We start from the raw sequence: 20,875 nt of genomic DNA on the forward strand, positions 1-20,875 counted from the left end.
ACACAGTTTACACATTCTATTAGCTGGTTTTTAATTGAACTCGGTCTGCATTGTTGAGCGTCCCTCTTGTGGCTACTGTTGGAACTGCATGCTGTAATTGTAACACCGAACAGAGAGAAGGTGGAGAGCTGTGTGGACGTGAGTCCCAACCCCACAATGATACAGACACAGCACAATACACACTGCATGATCAGTGTCAACAAGACCAACAGAGGGCAAATGTGGAGCCTGGGACTATAACATAGAGGCTAGACACAGCTACAGCAGATGCCGTGCTTTGCATAGTGTGAGCAATGAGGAACAGACACGAGGGCCCACCATCTAAACCGAAATGAGTCCTGGTCGTGGTGTAGCATTAATCTAATAAACATTTTGTGAATCGACTTATCAGATCTGCAGTGACATTTCAATAAGTCAGCAAGGAAAAGCTCTAAAATGAACTGTTGAAAACTGCTGCACTTCAAAATTCTGTCACTCAGTTTAACACAAAAGTTTGTATTTTACTGAATATCTTGTTGCATATCGTATCGACTCACACACACACACACACACACACACACACACACACACACACACACAAGCAGAGCCTGCAGCTTTCCAGTCGCACACACGCGCTCCCAGACAGTATCTGTGTGGAAGTCACGGGGGCTTCAAATCAGCTCACAAAGGAATTTCACACGTGTCTCCAGTGAAGAGAGCCTGGTCGGGAGAGAGAAAGACAGAATTCAAACACAGCGCACTACTGTCTTTCCCAGGGAATCGGGATCCAACATGATGCTCATCAATCACTTCACGAAGAAGAAAAGTCGTTGCTAAACTAGTATTTTAACGATCATCTCAAACGTTTGGGTTTCCGCCTTCTTCAGATAGCAAGGTAGGAATAACTAGTTAGCCTAACGTTGCGTTAAGTTTGAAAGTTGCACGGTGACTTTATCTGTTTTAAGAGAACACTGAGACACAGCTCTGAGGTGAAGTTACAACCTTAAAAGTATGCATTGTCTCCCTACACCCCCCCGCTCTCTCTCCTCCTCCTGCTCATCTGCATACCCGCCCCCCACTCTCCTTCCTCCCTTGACCGCTCCACCTCTTCCCTCACCCCCGGAACCAGCTACGGGAGAACTTCAGGACCGTCCCGTCTCTCACTGCCTTCTGCCGCCTCCTCGAGCCTCTTGTAGATCTAGCTTCATCTACCCCGCCTGACCCGAGCTCCACGTTACTGGATCCTCAGCCGATGCGCTATCCTTGCACTGTTGCACTGCTATTATGTCACTGTTGTAACGCTAACTGTATTTAAATATTGATTTTTGCATTGTAACCCTGTACTGTCTTGCAACACCTACAAGTCGCCTTGGATAAAGGCACCAGCCAAATAAATAACAAATTACATGAATAAATAAACCTATTCCACCGCTCCCCCCTCTATCCCTGTGATAAGAAGCGTATCTGAAAACAGAGAAGGACACAGGAGGCAGAATTACATTTCAGCGTGAAATTGGATACAACCGTACGGTGAGACGCTACTGTCTGCAGCTTGGTGATGCCAAGACGAGACAATACATTTCTTCAAAATCCATTGTATTGTATTGTATTGCATTGTATTGTACTGTATTATATTGTGCTTCAAGGGATGTGTGTGTGTGTGTGTTTCAAACCAACCCTGCCCCACCCACACAGGAAGCACAGCACCTCTGGCCATTGCCAGACTCGCAGCCTCATGTGACCTGGTGAGGAATTTCTGCCAGTTCATGATAACCCTCCTGCCCCTCACCACAGCCCGGGGCACGCTGCCAGCCAGCCTGGCTCACCCAGACAAACTGAAAAGGATATATTCATTATTACACCGAGTAACTGGGTTCATTCTTTCAAGTCCTTCCACAGGACTGCAGGAGTGTAGTACTGAGAAGAGCCACCAGGGGGCGGGGAGGCTCCTGCGGAAAGTGAGGACACTGCCTGTCTGGTGCTGATTGGCAGCCACGCCATGTGCAATCTTATTAATAGCAGTGTTTATCAGGGCGTTCCTCACGAAGAGCCCCCAGCCTCGGTGCGTGTCGAAAAGCCTTCATAGATACAGATCCCTGGTGTTCCCTATGCTGCCTGCGTTTGGTGTTATTTGCACGGTACCTTACGTTACCGTAACCAAAGCAATAATGTGTTATAAGCACAGTGAAGCGGGAAAGGAATGGGTAACCCCAATGGGTAAAACTCTGTTTTGCAGGAGGGGTGGGGGTGATATCTTGTTCACATGTTAGAGCTAATGTTCCTCCCCAGCCACTCCTCATACACGACATGAACAAATGGAGTTTATTTAAGAGGCTGAAGCACTTTTCTCCAGAGCGCACAGTAGCCTGTATTAGCACGTGTCATGTTAACCCTTAGTACTTCAGTCCCTCCCCTTTATAAAGAGATTCTGTTCCTAATATTCAATCCCTTGTCTCTTCCGTACCCTAGCATGTGTGTTCTGCGTTGATTACCTGTTGATAGTTCTGCTTAGATCAACTTGTACAACCAGCATTGGAGAGGAAGTGAGTTAGTTTTGCAATGAGCTGCAAGAAACAGGATTTAAAATATACTCACAGGTTGGATCCGCTCATCCGAATTGTCAGTTTCCTCCTCTTGAGTCGCTCTCAAATGTGTTTTAAGAAGAACCCGTTTGAACAGCTGCACAATTCCCTGCGTCCCTCTCCAGGGGTTACCGTTTAGCAATGCGTTTGGTCTGAACAGAGTCGCTGTTGTTGCTGTTGCTCTCTTTGGTTTTTGCTGAATTTACTGCAGTGTTTATTTTTGTACAGTATGGCATGCTGTTGACATTTTGCTTAAACGGCTCGTTACGATCTAAATTGTAAACATATGGATTGTATATATTTTTCATTTTAAATTGTTTGCGTATCGGTGGCCTGAGCTTCGCCTGGTTTCATTCAGCAAACTTGTTCACCGCCTGGGACCACCACACTCAAAACAAGACCGCTGTTGTTATTTTGGGAGCAGCAGGCTCTTGTTAGTTATAATCCCTAAACCCAGATCACTGAAACGTTTGTTTTCTTGGCTTAGATTGTCATCGCTTTTTCTTAGAATTCTGACTGAGTAATCCAGCTGTGCAATAATGCTGCGATTCCAACAATGAGCTCCACTCATGTAGTTCGTCGTGTCACCAAAAAACCTGAGATGGCCTTATACAGAACTGTTAGTGTGTATGAAAAAGAAATCTTAGACTCTTCGTAATTATCATGATAATAATACCCAAGCAGCCTTTGACATGCAGTCAGCCCACATGAAGCCTGCTCATAGTCTCCCAGACACCAACCCACACCTTCCATAGTGGTTCCACTAGGCACCCGTCCACCCCTGGACTCTGTCACGCCCTGGCACGTACTCAGAGACTCAAACTGCACCTGTCAAAGAACCCAACAAAAACAAACTACAATTGAGAGCACTAGTTTCTTCACACGCCTCTGCACGCCAGTACTGCTAACCAGTGCATGAAGATTCCATATGGAAAAGACCATGCTGATCACTGTGGGGCTAACAGCAACCACACCGAGGACTGTGCAAATACTGTGGGGATTTACCAATGAGGAGCTAACAATTAACAACCAGGGCTGTCAACAAAGCTTGCTTTCTGATACAGCACGCAGTGTGCAGAAGGTTAAACTATAGTCGAATGTTGCTAGATGACAAGGATATTTTAGTGAAGAATTACTCATGATTGTAGACTTTTTTATAGTAATATATTATTGGATTAGCGTGGATCTTTGCATTTGGTTTGGATAACGGGTTAGACGAATGTTTACATCTCCTCGTGACTCAAAAATAAATACCTTAGTGCAAGGCAAGCCGTATTAACATTTAGTCGTCTAAGTCACGAGGAGATGTAAACATTCTTCTAGTCACACGATCGCTATGGTAAGATAATATTCTGGGTGTATTATTAGACACTCGCAACACGAATTTCATGATTCATGCTGCGCTGCACGTCACACAAGATCGATGTGAGATTATGCATTGCACGGTTTGCGTGTAAATGTGTCATTCGCTCCGCTAAACCCCCGGTGTGTGCAGGACTGGACTGAACTGACTCCACCGCCGGTCGGGTGCGTGATGTCACAACTAGCAGTCAGCTCACACGATGCACACCAATCGTGTGACATTTTGAATTTCCAATTCCAATTTGAATTTCCAAAGAAAAACTCGAACACGAATCTGCCAGCCTACACGTTCGCCTCCGTGCGTGGAAACAGAGCAGCACAACTTGTATTGGCTTTGTCCGCAGGGTAGGCACGGAGTCATGGCGCCCCCGTTCCCGGGAAATGGTACGGTCCCGCCCATTGACGGTTATTGGCAGGAACATCACAGGTTTGGACTTTCCAAATAAATAACCGTTGACGGTTGCATCATATTTTACGAAAGCTGGCGGCTATAGTAACGGCAACATAAATCTACCGCCAATCTGAAGCTTGAAAAAACGCGCGGTTGGGCAGACAGACCAACAAACACCCCACTGCCCTCAGCCACCACCCCCGTGACTGGGCTTTGGTAGCAGCCGCGCTCTACTCGTTTTTTTCACGCCGGTTTAAGATGGCGGCGGCGCTGGAGGGTAGCAGCTGGGAGTGAACCGCGTTTGAGTTCATGTGAATGTTGTTATTATTAATGTCAGTAATGTTTGGTTTCTAACGTCGTTTTCTGGGATCGGAGCGCGGTGCTGAGATGGGAGAGAAGCTGGAATTGCGATTAAAATCACCGGCAGGAGCCGAACCGGCTACATACCCCTGGCCTTTACCTGTATATGTAAGTTTAATTTGAAATATCTGATTTACAATCACCCCCGGGAAACGTGACAGGCTGTATTTTATTGTTTTAATGTTGTTTGTGTTTTTAATTTGAGATTGATCGAAGATCCACAATGAAATAAAATCCTAAACAAAAGAACAACATAGAAATAATTCACAAGGGAAATAGATGTGATTAATGAATAAATAGCATATTCATGTATTAGTAGCTGTATAGAAATATAATTTGACTCGCTTCTAATATCCAGTAAAAAAAAAAAAATATTGCTCCTTTGCTGTTTTTTTACGGTTAAAACTCGCCAGAAGATATTTTATAAATTAAAACCTCGTTATCTCTTTGTACTGAGGTTTTTTTCTTCGTTTTAATGCATACTTAACTCGTGTATTTATGTTGGCGTGCAGTTTAGTTTCCATACAAGCACTACTAGATATATAGTTTAACAACAAACAGTCGACTCTTTTGATCAGAACACGCTTGTTTAAAAAAATAAATGTGTAAGCAAAGCGAGGTGTTTTAGGTTTTCGTCAGGTATATACTCATTTTTTCATTGTGACTGCTGCTAAGTTAGCGAGTTCGTTCCGAGGCTGTCAAAACACGTAGCAACAGTTCAACACAGACCTCCTTGGCGAAATATGTATACACAACAAATGAATCGAATGGGTTATAGTTTTTTTGTAATGTATTTTACATACTGTAAAATTCCGAAGGCATTGCCTGTAGCCTGATAGAGGGTCTGTATGTACAGTCCGTGGACTCTGTACATTGATACGGGGCTCACACCGCAATACATGTGAAACTAGATATAATCAAAGCTAAGCCTTTACTTTACTACCGCCTAGTAAAATCAGCCCGCGATTTTGTTGTAGTATTTAGGTTGCTTAAGCGGTGAAGTACTGCCTGTGCGCTCTGTACGCAAGAGCAGAAACATCAGAGCAATACCGCGAATGACCGACTGTGTCGTCAGCAGACAGGCACCTTCTTTTTGTAAACTCTGCATACTTTAGTTAGGCTGCCGTCCGCCAAATAAAACGCATGCAATACAGTCTGTAGTGCACAAAAAAAAAAAACCCACAGAGTTCGCTCCAGATGGCCACTGCAGCTGTGAGCAAGTTACTAAATTAAGACTTGTAGAGTAATCCAATTACCGATTGGTTGCATGAAAGCAGTGAATTCGGGGGGTCATGTAAGGTTAGCTGCTAATTAAGTGTAGTACAGCGTGTAGCCCTTTCTAAATAACTTCAGCAGAAACTAGCGGTTGCCGTTTCGGATGCGTGTTGAAATATATTTTTGGAGCACTTGGAAATAGGTCCGGGTTTTCCTCCCCCCCCCCCCCCCCCCCCCCACCCTTCCCAGTCACCCCCCCACTTGACACAGATGCTGTGCTGGCCTCCTGCTTTCCTGAAACCGTGGGACAGATGAATGATGGCTCAATCATTTCTGTGACAGGCACACACGCAGGAGAGGGCTGTTTGTTGGCTGCCTGTGATCAAGCTGAGTGTATTCGTTGTGCACTTTTGTGTCAGGTGTGGGAGCAATACAAACTGAAAGAGAAAGTCCTCTCAACTTGATTAGAGGCAGCCAACACACACTTAAACATATCAGTCATTTAAGCTAAATACAAATACTAGACAAAATTGATAGATGTACTTCGTCTGATTTTATACCACCTGTTTCATTTCAAATGCTTTGTCATTTATTTTTAGTACAAGATCTACACTCTCAGCTAAAGAAGTGTAGTTGCTGGCAATAGGTTCCCATGTAGATGTGACTTCTCCCCAGTATTGTGCCATGGTTGGTTTTTCATAGTTAAGATAACTAGGAAGCTATGAATGGAAAAGGTACTGAAGCAAATTCAGGAGGCTAAGGCAAAAATTTGAAATGCTTCACTTTTCACGGCCCAGTCATCCTATTGCATAGCAGTTTCACCCATTCCAGGTTTTACTACAAGCCTGCGTGTCAGTTTCAGGGGCTGCAAGAATAAGTGGTCTATCCCACACTGAAGTCAGCGTGCTGAGTGTGGGCTGTACGGATGTGGGCTTCCCATGGGCTCAGAACAGGAGGCCTCCAATGGCAGGCGCTCTTATCGGATTGCATGCTGCTGGGTTGTTTTAAGGTTTGGGGGTGTGAGTAAATATAGACAGCGCGCGAACAGAAAAGTTGGTGGTGGTTTTTTTGAGTGGCGGTGGTGGGTGGGTGTTTCTGCTAAATTCTGCTCAGCAGTCTTTCAGAGAACTACACTGTTGTTGGTGCATGCAAATGTGTGTGCAGTAGCACGACAATGACGTCGTTTAGGAGGGAAAAGACAAGGTTAGAAAGTGAGAGATGTGGTTTTGCTTTGAACTGGTTTTGCTTTCCCCCTTTGACATTTAATGTTGCTGTATTTTGGTATGGAAACTCCACAGCTTCTTCAGGGATCTAGACCACATCAAGTGTAATTTATTCATTTATGACCTGCTTTGTAGCGCTGACTCCTGATTTAAAGTCTAGCCAAAAAAAGTTGGGTTTCAGTCTTGTGCCTTTTTTTGGTGCATTTTTGAGAGAGAGAGAGAGAGACAGACAGACAGAAGCAGAAACTCAAGGCGAACAGACCAGGAATATCAGCAGTGCCTCCTTTTCTGAGGAAGTGCAGATTGCAGCACAGATGAAAACCGAACTTGAGTGTAGGGCCTCGGCAGCTTTGGGACCTGCTGTCAGTCGGTCAGTGAGTCTTCCCTTATGATTGTGTGAATTTGGGCTTTGTGTGTTTCCCTTGCTGGCCTTCAGGCAGCTTGCCGTGTGTGAGAGAGAGTGCGAGTGCTGCTAAGCACTGAGCTCCCACGGGACTGACGTCAAGTCACACGCTCACACACCGCTTTCTCCATTTCTTCCTTAGTAGGAGGTCATTGGGAGGACCAGTTTCTGACTAGGAATAATATTTTCCACTAGTCATTCTGCAACAGGGCCAACTCCATGAAGACGTAATGTTTGTTACACTGGCGAGGTCATCCATATTGTTATACAGGGCAGGCTAAAGCTGTCCCTTATTTGGGATTGACACTGTGCTTCCCAGCCAGAGAAATCCACTGAACTGTACTTTTGCGAGCATCTGTTAACAAAGGGAAGTTATTTAAAAAGAGAGTTGGAGGTATGAGTTCCTTCCTCCAGGTTTGATTGGAAGCAGCTGGGAGGGTGGGAGGCTGAAATTGGTTTGAGGAGATAGTGTAAAATGGTTCTCGCACACACCAGCAAATGACTGCAAGATAATCAAACTGTCACAACAGAAGCCAACTCAATTAATCCCTGACGTGGACTCTCACTAATCTCAACCAGTTGAGACCAGTTTAGAGAAATGTAGGTTGTACCGCAGTAGAAAACAAATGGAGAGAAGTGCCTTCATGTCTAGTCTGTTTGGTTGTAAGTGTATGACTGCACACACTAACAGAATTTATATCGAAGCCTGGTTGCTGCAGCTGCTCTCTGCATGACTTCTCATGACAGCGTGGTGAAAGGGGTAGGTTTAGTGACATTTTACTGCTTTGGACAAGCCTCTGATTTACAAATAAAAGAACTGCAGTCCATTTGCAGAGCAGGTCAAACTGTCTTTTGTTGATGGTCTTAATTAACCTGGTGCTCCCATATTCAAGTGGATTGGATCAGCCTCCTGTTCAATGGTAATACCATCCCTGACAACAATAAGCCAGGATATTGAAATCCACTAGGACAGCCAGCGGATGTGATGCTTTGGGTGGAACTTGATTGAAGGTCTATGATTACAGGTTTAACTGGTGTGGGTAAGGATGTTGTCACCATTTTACACTTATTATTTCATCTGTCCTAGCAGCTTGGCAAAAACATTTGAGTAATAATACGTGTGGGTGGGTGTGTGTGATGAGGGCGAGCGAGTTGAGTCACTGACAACGTTTTTCTTCTGAGTCATTCTCCCGGCTGTGACCCGTTAGAGAAAAAAGTGCTGCCTAATCGTGCCTGTTTATTTATAGCAGTTGAGGCTGCCTGTCCTCCATCTGAGATGCACATAAGACTCAAGGTTTTAGAGCAGGAAGGAAACAGTCACTGCTATTTGTAGGGCACTGTGTATGTGTGTGTGGGGGAAGCATACTGAAATAAAGATCCTTTTCTACTGCAGCCTTGTTAATGAATTTACCCAATGCATTGACCATGATAATCCTAGTAAACTTTATAATGGTAGTAAAGGGCTAGCACAATGTGCATCGTGCTCTTTTTAGTGTCAGTGTACAAAAGGAAAAAGCATTGTGTGAAGAGCAGAACACATTAGGTGTTTAATGCGGGCAGATGTTGAAGCTACCTTTTGGGGAATGTAAGCAATCTGTCAGCTCTGGGCTGTCTGGTTTCTGATTTATGTGGAATGCGCTGGAGGTTAACCGTAGAAGAATGGAAACAAGACTTCTCGTTGCTTAGCAGTTTGATCTGTTGGAGATTTCACTGTGAGCTTTATTAAGTATATTAGTAATCCAATCCTCTGTCGTTATACCAATCCCTGATCTGGTACAGACCCAGAAGTATTACTGTAAAACTAAACACGATTGTGGCACCCTGAATACAAATAGACAGGATCCTGCTGATGGCACAGGGGTGACTGACCTGATGGGCTGTCGTGTACTTTTGTATTCTCAGTGTTTGTTTTGTGAGCGTCTGTCTGTGCCTGTTTATTCTGCGGTGTGGGTGTGGTTGTAGGAGGGTGTGTGGGTGTGTTGTGGATTATACCAACTAATGTTTAAGTTGGCCTCAGCCACTGCCTCTCATACACACAGCAAGCACAGAAGAGATTATATACATGCAAACACACACACTCTAGTTACAGCATGCAGTGTGTTCCTTTATTTTATAGTGTTTGCACTTCTCTGAGTATCTCTGTTGGGCTCTTCACTGCCTTCAATACCAGCGGTTTCATAAACCATCCTTTATTTATATATTTATTAACCATCATTTCTTCATTTGCTTATTTTGTTATTTTTTCTTGTTAGAATGTAAATCATGTTATTGGTTAATAACCAGTGTTGGTTTTAGCATCATTGCTGCTACATGTCTATTCGATCAGTTTTAAGTTATTGTTGTTCACATTGGCTTGTTGTTGTTGTTGTTGTTGCCCTGTATTTTATTACAGTATGAAATGTTTCCAACACACTGTAGATACAACTTTGCAGCCTGGTTCCTTTGCTGCCGGTCACATGACCCACACTATGTCATTCCCTGTATAGGTGTGTGTATATGTAAGTTTGATCTCAAGAACTAAACTTTTCAGCATGGTAACAAACCTTTGTCCAGGGAAAGTGTGTTTGAAAGCAAACAGTGGAGGCGCTTGCCTGTATATGCTTTTGATGACCTGGTACAGCAACTACACTAATTTCTATTTAAATCTATTAACGTGCTTGTGATGTAATTTACTACATCGTTAATGAGCTAACAATCTACCCTTCTTGCCTATTTCTACCCAGACATCAGTGTTGAGTCCATACGTTTATTTTCCTTTGTTCTGTATTGTGCATTATCTCATTTTTGTTTATTTTAAAACTCCACATTTTAGGTCATTCGTGTTATTACATTACACAGCTTGAAAGTGTAGAGGATTCAGACAATTGTCCTGTTGTGTGCCAAGTCTGGGAGCTGCACCTGCTAATGTATCAAGGTCTCCTGAAAGCAGTGACCTGAAATATTTACAGATCGTTCCTCTGGCTCCAGACTGTCATTGAATGCTATTGATTGATCGGCTGCTCAGTCAGTATTTTGAATTGTGTGTTTACCTTTCCACGGCCGGTTCAAAGCCAGCCTTCTCTCGAGTCCAGCGTTGTTTGCATGCCCTCTGTTTCACAGAGTGCTGTACCTGTGACGATGTTTGTAGTGCTCAAATAATCGGACCTACTTTTCCTTGACTGTGAAGCAAATATTAAGATATTTTAGCTGCTATTCAAGCACAGATATCGCATTGTAATTAGTTAAATTATTCTTATTTAAGTTAACTATATATTCAAAAATACAGCATAGGGTTGTGTAATAGACAAGCTAATCTACACCCATTCACAACCACAGTGCCCAGTAAGCCCTCTCATGGCTTGTATATTACAGGGACCCATATGAGAGAGATATAATAGATATAAATTACATACAGTACCTACATACATAGTCTCTGTTTTAACATTGCAATTTTTTCTTCTTCATTCAGGATAAACACCATGATGCTGCTCATGAAATCATTGAAACAATCAGGTAAGAACTGCCAAAGTAAACCTTTTAGATCGGCTTAAAATCCCCTTGTCTGTTGTAACAGCAGGCACTACAACTGCTGCGCAATAGTGGTCTTAATTTCCATCCCTGGTTAAACGTGACCCTTACCAGGCAACGCCCATTAGGTCAGGGTAATTCAATCGTTCATGTATGTTGTAGGAATGCTCTCTGAGACAGTTAATCAATCTTGTTGGTTAAAGCAGGCCGCAGTTTCAGAGATACAAGAAATAATTCAAGATCCTCTCCCAAGGATTTGGGATTGAGGTGACCAGGGCAGCACTCCAACAGGCAGCTTCAGCATGATCTCCATGCTGTCTAAACCAGTCTCTCTTCATAGTGACCTCACTCTTTCAGCAAATGTTATATCAACTGTCTGCTTGTTCCATCTCCCTGAGATTAGGTGAACGGTCACTGTATATTAACCCCACGTTGTCCTGCTACAGGTGGGTGTGTGAGGAGATACCTGACCTGAAGCTGGCCATGGAGAACTATGTGCTGATTGACTACGACACAAAATGGTGAGGAATTTAACAGCAGAGGGGGATGGGGGACGGGGAGCAAGCCTTTCAAGAGTATTTGTCAGCAGAGTGAGAAATTCCTTCTGCCACTGAAAGAATGAACGAAAGAGAATGAAAGACAGTAGCTTGAAATATTGCTGTGCTTTGTCTGGGGAAGCTCTCCAGGGTAGCAGCTGCGACTCCACTTGTTTCTGCAGCCCTTGCTTTGCCAATTCTTACCCGGCTGTTATTAAGTAGCGTCGCCAAGGAGGTCCGTTGACCCGCACATCATTCAAAGTCAGTAGCTGAGCTTGCGTTCAAATGGTCTCTTCTGGTATTTAGACCCGTACCTTTGCCATTTTTACCCAGGTAGTGCTGGGACAAATATTTGAACAAGTGCAGCTTAAAGTGTAGTCAGAAATTAGCATGTTTGCATTCGCTCTTGTAACCACGTTTTATAAAGGTATGATGCAAAGGAAACCAGTGCACGCCAGCGTCTGAAACAAATCCCATACATTCTACTGTGCAGGAGAGTAAGTGTCTGTTGTCTTTAACTGGTAGTTTGGAAGTACCCCTGGGTTTATTGCACTCCAAAACTAAAAGAATAGTCAAACCCCATATAGTCCCAGCAATAGAAACAGCAAGCTGTGGTCTGCAGGGGGTTTGCCTGTGATTGTAGAAGGTGCGGCTTGCTGGTGGGATGTGGGTGCAGTGTGCGGAGCAATGAGGGATGTTGGTATGAGAACAGTACAGCGCTCAAGAGAAACTGCAGTAATGTAAAGTCGCTGATCTCTGTGCTAATCCAGCTTTAGCAGAGCGTTGAGGGTGGAGCCCTGGATTCAGCTCATGTCGTATCTGTGCTTGTATGTATTGCAGCTTCGAGAGCATGCAGAGGCTATGTGACAAGTACAACAGAGCTATTGACAGTATTCACCAGCTGGTAAGTATTCCTCAAGATAGACGCCGCCCTGCAAGGGCCAGCACTGGCTATACACAGCGGCCAACACCGTGCTGTTTGTGTACAGTGTGTGTCATAATATATGAGACAGACACACACAAGGGATTTACTTTTCTCGTGATTACACTTGGCTGTAGTGTCTTGGAGGTATTCCCTGCCAGAATGCAGAGATGTGGTAGTTCTGTTCATTGTTACTCACCAGAGTCAATTATTCATCAGCTGACTGTACTGCTTGCTGTTGACATAACACTTTGATAGAATTGTTTATAAACTAAAGCCAAATCAAGGGATGATATTATCATTTTAACCTTCCTGATATATGCATACGAAAGACTTCTGTTTGTTATATCGTTAATTCATATTCAGGTCAATTGGCCATTATATTGTTTATAACCATTTTCTTAGGTTAAACATTGCTTTTAAAAACAGTAATTGGAAAAGGTTTCATAAACTGTAAACTTGATTTAATGAATGAAATTGGACATTTAAGAAATTCTAAACTAAATAAATTCAATGACAAATGTTTCAACAAGAAATTACATTTGGCACGATTGAGAGTTTCATAGTTGGATCAAATTGTGCAAAAACAAAACTGTCTGTAAAAAAACAGGTATGGAAAACGGACTCCCATTGCATAGCAGTTTGATCCATTCCTGGTTTCATTGAATGTAGTAAAACACACCTGAGGCACACAGAGGCTAATCAAGCTCGTATTAAAATTTGACATGGGTGAAGCTGCTATGCACGCAGTCTGATTTCCATCCCTGCAAAACCTTACTAAGCTTTGTGAATAGGTTCAAACAGCCCAGTGGAGTTTAAAAAAAAAAAAATTACAAATGAATGAATGAAACCACACCACACCCTTGTCTCTCCTCCCCCCGCAGTGGAAAGGCACGACGCAGCCCATGAAGCTGAACACTCCTCCCTCGAACGGGCTGCTCCGCCACATCTTGCAGCAGGTCTACAACCACTCGGTCACCGACCCAGAGAAGCTCAACAACTACGAGCCCTTCTCCCCAGAGGTGTACGGAGAGACCTCCTTCAACCTGGTGGCGCAGATCATCAACGAGATCGAAATGATGGAGGACGACACCTTCGTGGACCTGGGCAGCGGTCAGTACCCGCGGCCCACCTGAGCCTGAACTGCAGGGGCATCGGCTTGGGCTTCCTGGTGGATAATCGCAGGGCTATAGGATGGGCTTGTCAAAATCAACAGCGTCATCCAGAATTCCTAATCAGTATGAACTAGAAGAAGCTAAGTCAAGCAGACAAACAGCTAGCAAGGAGAAGGCACTCTGAAGAAGGCGGGAGCCAAAACCTTTGTTTACTTGATTTGGTTTCTTATTTTACTTTAAGAAGGCTGTTAACACGCTACAATTGCAGATTTAACCCTTACACAGCCTCTCGCCACCCTATAATTCTATAATTATTTCTGGTTGTAACGAACTTTTATTTTAGTCCGTTGTCACTTGGTTCTGCAGAAGTCTGTAATATGTTTAACAGGTGCCTAGTTCAGTGTTAGATTTTAGTTTTCTTTGTGCATGCAGTTGACTCTCTCTCTGTCTGCCTGCTGTTTGACTGCAGGTGTGGGCCAGGTGGTGCTACAGGTGGCTGCAGCGACGAACTGCAAACACTACTACGGAGTTGAGAAGGCAGACATCCCATCCAAATACGCAGAGGTGCGCACTGATCTGTTATAGCTTGCATGGCATCAGAACAGGGCTGGAAATAAGACTCCTATTGCATAGCAGTTCAACCCATTCCGGGTTTCACTACGAGCTTGTTAGCCACAGTATGTGTAACAAGCTCAGGTGTGTCTTAATGTCATAGTAAAACCAGGACTGGATCAAACTGCAATCCAGTGGGAGTCTTATTTCCATCACTGGCATCAGCCCAAAAAAAAACACATACAAAAAAAAAGTTTTAAACTAGTCAAACCCAACCAGTGTCAATAATGCGGGGCAAAAAAAAAAAAGACTAGCATGATGGTAAATTATTTAGATTTGTTTGCCCAAGCTTTTGGTGTGTGTTTATATAGGATGGTTTTTCACTGTGTATGCATTTGCAGGCAATGGACTGGCAGTTTATGAAGTGGATGAAATGGTACGGAAAGAAGCACGGCAAATATTCGGTGAGTTTATAACAATAGCACTATTAAAAGAAGGAAGTTAGACTGACATTTAGACGTGAAGTCTTTTGTGCTGTATCCAAGTACTTAAAGCATTTTCAAAACTGATTCGCTGGTAGACCGGATGGGCCCAGCAAATCAGGTGCTAGTTATAACTTAAGCGGGAAAAGAAGAACGCCGCTCCCACTGCTTGTCTTTGACAGAAACACTGTAAATAGCAGGGCGTTCGGTGCAGTTTCGTTAATAAACTTAAATATTGTTATTAACTAGGTGCGTTCAATGTAATTATTTATTGATGATCCAGTATTTCTCAATGTACTGTATATAATGATGAATGAAATCGATTGAAAAACAATATTTGATTTTAACAGGTAACAAGTTTAGATGTGTCTTACAAAACTCCCAGTAAAACGAAACTGCTATGCAATGGAAGTCTCATTTCCTTCCCTGCATAATAATAACAGCTTATCAAGCATTGTTCTCCAAAACATTGCCCTTACCTAATATTCAGTTCCCCTTGGATTATTAATGGGGAGACCCAGTACAGCGGAGAACTAGGTGGTTGCTTTGATAGGTCCTGTAATGGGTTGGTATCATGAACTGTTTTAGGTTAACATACAGCATACAGCTGTTAAACTAAAGCTGTTGTCTAATATTGACAATGAGTTGTTTTATCTCTGCTCAGCTACATACAGCTTTACCCCCAAAATCAATAGGAAGGTCTTACCTAAAGCAGTGGTTTTTAACCCTGGTTCTCAGGGACCCCTGTTTCTTCTGGTTTTCATTCCAACTGAGCTTTCAATTATTAACTAAGCTCATAATTAGCTTAATTAGTCCTTTTTTCTCAGCTCCTAAAAAGCTGCAGATATAAAGTTATAAATAACTTGCAAGTTAAGTTGAAATCCCCAACTTTAAGAGCTGAATAAAATGCCAAAGGTTAATTAAGTATTTATTAGTTCAATTAATGGTTTAGTTAAGCAATTTGCGAGTTCAGCTGAAATTAGAATCCACAGGCACAGGGGACCCTGAGGACTGGGGGTTGAAAACCACTGATCTAGAACATCAAACCTTTACTTGAATGCAGAAAACTATCCCACCTACTGGTTCGTTTTTTTATTTATTTATTTTTTTATTTTTTAATGCTGACAAAGTCTTCCGCAGTTGACAGGGTAGACATAATGAATGAAAGGCTGGAATGACTACTGTATGTGAGAAAGCCCCTAGCAGTGCTCTAGGTGGGATCTGCTGCTATTGTTTCTCTCAGCGTTCTGGCAGAATGTTTGTCCTGGATGACTGACCATGCTGATGCGTATCCCAGGGTGTAGCTGGGGTTCTGCAGTTTCTGTCTGTGAGATCAGCGGGGGCTGTAGCTGCCATCTGCACCACTGGCATAGAAACCCATCAGACGGTGCCATCTCCTGGAAAAGATGATTTTTTTTTTTTTTTATATTAGGCCTTCTATTAAAAGCTTTGAAATCTATTTATTTTTTTTCTTAATAATTTAATTTTTTAGTTGGAAAGAGGTGATTTCCTTTCTGAAGAGTGGAAGGAGAGAATCGCCAACACAAGGTAAGGATGCTGGTTTTCACATGTTTGAGAGGGGAGGAACAGTCCTTATAAACAACCATGCATGAGACCACACGGTTAGTTTTGTAACCTGGAGGTCCCCGGCTCAAATCCCAGCTCACTCCCTGTATGACCCTGAGCAGGTCACTTAACCTCCTTGTGCTCCATCTTTCAGGTGAGACGTTGTTGTAGTGACTCTACAGCTGATGCATAGCTCACACACCCTAGTCTCTGTAAATTGCCTTGGATAAAGCAGTCTGCCAGAATTGATAGTGATAATATTTATAATAAAAGCTTATTTCTATACAAACTTCATAAATAAGCTTTAATTTTATTGTTAATTATATGATGATGCTTTCATCTATATTGAAGCAGATATGTAGAAGTTTAAATGGATTGTGTGTGTGTGTGCCGGCATCGCTTTAATATTTTGTATTTATGTATTCAAATCTGTTTGTACAGGGGTGTGGTTAAGATGCAACATCTCCTTTACAAGTACTACTTGCTGGCCGGCAGCATCCGTGCTGATGAAGTAAAAAGTAGAACCATACAAGATACAGTATGTGGCACACATTATATACAGGCATAACATGGTTCTGTTTTGCTTTGGGTTATGCCAGGAAGCGATTTTGAAATGAAGACTTAATGTTAAACTCTCCCTTGCCCTTTCTCTCCTTCTCCTGGTTGAATGTGTTGCTCTGTGTTTCTTTGAATCATTCCCCTTCTGTACCAATAATCCACAGTGTTGTCTTGCAGTGTGATTTTTGTGAATAACTTTGCCTTTGGTCCCGAGGTGGACCACCAGCTGAAGGAACGATTTGCAAACATGAAAGAAGGTGTGTTTGGTGTCCTAGCTTTTACTGTTTGTCTGCATGCATCAGCCCTGAGTTCAATTTGTAATGAATTGTAATTGAAATTTAGCACACCTGCATCATTAAGTTTAATTGGAATTATACCATACAATTGATTGCAGTTCAGTGACACATGCATTTGCCATTTTGTTATTATTCTTGTATTCTCAACTACTTTTGACCCTGTTTATTTCAAGTTCTATAGTATGTTTCTGTATTTGTACCTGTGATTTGTTGCCGGGTTATTTAGAATAAACAGTAAACGTGTTTATGTGGGTAGTTTATGTAACTTTTTTTTTTAGTGCAATTATAATTGTAATTAATGCAGCGCAACTGTAATGGATTGAACAGAAGAGCTTTGTGATTGGAATTTCAACAAACTAATCTGCTGTGATTGTAATTAGGATTGACCACAGACCTGCCATGCGTGAGGATGTTGCAAAGTGATATATTTCCTAAACTCGATGGCCAGTTCCTCGGGTCAGAACAGAGTTGCCCCTGTTTCACGTGGACAAGTACAATGTATCTTCGGTGTAACCACTGAAGTTTAAACTGAAAACTGTATAACTAACGTTCCTTTCTCTCCTTGTTTTTGTTTTTTGTTACAGGTGGCAAAATCGTATCCTCTAAACCTTTTGCACCTCTAAACTTTAGAATAAACAGTCGGAACTTGAGCGGTAGGTGGAAGTCTGTTGCTTCATTTTCATGCAACCAGTTTCGTGCCCAAAATCAGGTTCTTAAACTTAAATTGGTTTGTTCAGTATGGGGGAAAGAAAGGAGAGAGAGAGAGAGATAGATAAAAAAAAGACTTGGTTACTTTACCTTTTCCAATTTGTATAGTAGTAAAGTAATAAGAAATGTGTAGTGTGTGATATATATCATTTGTTTGATTATTTTGTGCTTTTTTATCATATCTGTGCTCTTTCTGTCCCTTCCAGACATAGGCACAATAATGAGGGTTGTGGAGTTATCACCACTGAGGGGCTCTGTATCCTGGACAGGGAAACCAGTGTCTTACTACTTGCATACAATAGACCGCACCATAGTAAGTATACTGAAACCACTAATTATCAAGTGCTAATGCTGATAAGAAACTAAAGATATCTGATCAGCTTTGTAGAGCATTTTACAGCACCAATGATTCCCTCTGGATTGCATCAACCACTTAGGGTAATCCCTGGATATCCACAGAAGGGTGGTTGACACAGTCCAGGGTGATTTCCTCAGCAATGTAAAATGCTCTAAAGTTCATCTGCAGCTTGTACACTTGTGGTACAGGTTGTTCGTTTTACTTCAGGAGGTATAAATGAAGTGTTTAAGGTTGGTGTCCCAACCAAAACCAGTTTCCACATCTAAGAAACTTTTGATGTTTTGGAAATATTGCCTGTTGTAGCTCTTCAGCTAAGTGACTGTATGAATGGGGTAGCTGTTGGTCCGATGTGCTGCAGAGAGCACTCTGACTGTGCTGTAGTATTCTCTCCATACTGAGCGTGTCACTCTCATGTAACTCCTTCTATCGTTGTCTGTTTCAGCTTGAAAACTATTTTTCTAGTCTCAGAAATCCAAAACTCAGGGTAAGTTTTCTTTTTTTTTTTTCCTTTTTAAATGATTATCTTTTATTTGGGGAGCTGGCATGGGAGAAAAGTACAGTATAAACATATCTTCCAAGTGTTAGGGTTGGTTGTTTTAAATCCTTTGTTCAAACCTTAGTGTGGGTGGGCTGTATATTGACACTGCGTAGAGTTCAACAATAATACATTGTATAAGTTATGTTTTAAAAAGAATAGGTGCCGATTAAAAAAATAAATTAATTAATTAATTTAAAAAAATCATGACTTGTAAATGAATCTCCCAATGTCTCTTTAATGTCCACATGTGCTGTTATTGTGAATGTTGGTAATGGAGTTTAAGAATGGGGTGGTTTTAGAATAGTTTTTTTCCCCGTCTGACCTGCCATTGTTCAAGTTAAGAAGAGGCCACTGCAGTGGTCTGTTTTATAACAGTAGTGTTGCTGTTTGTAATCGATCTGCTAGCGGCTGATCAGTTAATAATGCTGGCGTCAGCGAGACGCCCATGCTTACCTCTCCACTACAGGGCTTGCTGTTTAGTTGAATGGTAAGGCGTTGGTCTTTGAACCATTTGTTGTTAATGTCCAGCCCTTGCCTTCCCATGCAAGTCGATGGGCTGAGATTCCAACTTGTTGCATGTTTCAGGAGGAACAAGAGGCAGCTAGACGTCGGCTACAAAGAGAAACTAAAGAGAGTAAAAGCAACACGACTACTCCGACCAAGATCCAGGAGCACAAGGTAAGTGAACCTTACAGGGGGGGAGGGCGGCACGGCGGGGAGCAGACCACAGGTCCTCTGTGTGTCATTGTTTTGATCTTTTGTCCGTTGGCATGTCACTAAATCAAGGGTGGCCAGAGTTGGCCCATCCAGTCCTGGTATTTGTTCCAACCCTGTTTATTTTAATTAATTCAACCTCTGTCCAGACCCTGAAGTAGTTAATGATATAATTGTATTTGTTAAACCTGAAGTGGATTGGCCATCCAGGACCGGGATTGGACCCACCTGCTCTTAATCAAGCAGATGGTAGCGCTGTATTTCAGTTCTCTTATTCTCCCTCCGTCAGGATTCTGGGGGTGAAGATGAGAAGTTGGGGTCCGTGGCCCTGCTGAAGAAGGGGTCCCCTGCGAAGCCGCGCAAGGCCCGTATCGTCAACAAGGGCCGCAAGATGGCCGGCAAGAAGCGCGGCCGCCCCAAGAAGGCAAATCTCATCGCCGCTGCCGAGCGCAAAGCCAAGAAGAGCCAGTCAGCCCTGGACCTGCTCCACGCCAAAACCGTGTCCCAGACAGCGCCCCCTCAGGGTCAGCATGGGAGTGTGTTTCTCTTACTTGTACTGCGTTTTAAAGCTGTTCTTAAAGCTACGTGAAGCATGTGACCCCATACTTTTCATACACGGGCACTGTAAAGCAGACAAGCGTTTTTTTGTAAGATTGAGAAAAGAATAAATATTGTTTTTAAGGGTATAACTTATTATTTTTTGTTGCATTCATGCATACACATGTCATCTGAACTCTGTTCCTGTGTAAAATAAAGGATAATAATAATCTTTATTTTTATATAGCGCCTTTCACAGTGGACCACCATCCACTTTATTATAAAGGGAGCATTCCTCAGTATACATGCTTTACCACACTAAGGGGTCTAGTTTATCTTATTGTATCTAAACAGCGGGCTGACCTAATTTCTGTATTTTTATTGTATTCAGTGATGTTAATAGTGGGGAAGGTCAATAAATCGACCCGGGGGGGGGGGGTTCATGTAGATTTTAAAAGGCGGGTGTGCCTTTGTTTAGTTCATTAAAATAGATTCATGTGGAAACTAACCTTTTCTCTCTTGCCTGACTCAGATGCATACAAGTCACCTCACAGTCCATTCTTTCAACTACCTCCCAAAGTGCAACGCTATTCGTCAGGACAGCTGCTGCTCAGCCCCACCCCCCCTGCACTGCAGAAGCTCCTGGGTAAGAGGGTTACATTCATTCATAGGCACAGCTGGACTCGATTACAATGGGAGCTGCCTGGTTTTTATAATTAATTACGATTATAGTTGAACCTTGGCTCAGCTGCTTCATTATAGTTGTAATTATACCAGATAAGTAATCAATTATAGTTGCATTCCACACCTTTCCAAGCTTCATGTGCAATTCTCTGTTGCGTTTCACATTGAGTGACCACTATTCTCGTGTTTTCAACCACCTTAAGTGACCCTATTAGTTTTGAAAAAAATAAATGGCTGTATAGCATGTTTCTGTATTCACACCTGTGACTGTTGCTGGGTTATTTAGA

The 20,875-nt window shown here is 42.7% G+C and overlaps 1 protein-coding gene across 3 annotated transcripts in view; it reads left to right on the forward strand.

Moving 5' to 3' along the window:
- Positions 1-4,073: 4,073 nt before the first annotated feature.
- LOC121301374 (histone-lysine N-methyltransferase, H3 lysine-79 specific-like) overlaps positions 4,074-20,875 on the forward strand; it is a 32,808-nt gene continuing 16,006 nt past the window's right edge. The window contains exons 1-15 of one of the 3 annotated variants that reach the window (XM_041230711.1): positions 4,074-4,782; positions 10,964-11,007; positions 11,469-11,543; positions 12,399-12,462; positions 13,365-13,593; positions 14,065-14,159; positions 14,549-14,611; positions 16,122-16,177; positions 16,931-17,010; positions 17,634-17,702; positions 17,964-18,070; positions 18,558-18,599; positions 19,239-19,331; positions 19,657-19,891; positions 20,437-20,550. In XM_041230711.1, the coding sequence (XP_041086645.1) occupies positions 4,702-4,782; positions 10,964-11,007; positions 11,469-11,543; positions 12,399-12,462; positions 13,365-13,593; positions 14,065-14,159; positions 14,549-14,611; positions 16,122-16,177; positions 16,931-17,010; positions 17,634-17,702; positions 17,964-18,070; positions 18,558-18,599; positions 19,239-19,331; positions 19,657-19,891; positions 20,437-20,550 (1,447 nt within the window). In that variant the 5' untranslated portion in view covers positions 4,074-4,701. The remainder of the gene's footprint in view (positions 4,783-10,963; positions 11,008-11,468; positions 11,544-12,398; positions 12,463-13,364; positions 13,594-14,064; positions 14,160-14,548; positions 14,612-16,121; positions 16,178-16,930; positions 17,011-17,633; positions 17,703-17,963; positions 18,071-18,557; positions 18,600-19,238; positions 19,332-19,656; positions 19,892-20,436; positions 20,551-20,875) is intronic. The other 2 variants (XM_041230710.1, XM_041230712.1) reach the window with 2 other exon arrangements.

Source organism: Polyodon spathula, chromosome 27, assembly GCF_017654505.1.
Source record: "Polyodon spathula isolate WHYD16114869_AA chromosome 27, ASM1765450v1, whole genome shotgun sequence".
Classification (NCBI taxonomy): Eukaryota; Metazoa; Chordata; class Actinopteri; order Acipenseriformes; family Polyodontidae; genus Polyodon; species Polyodon spathula.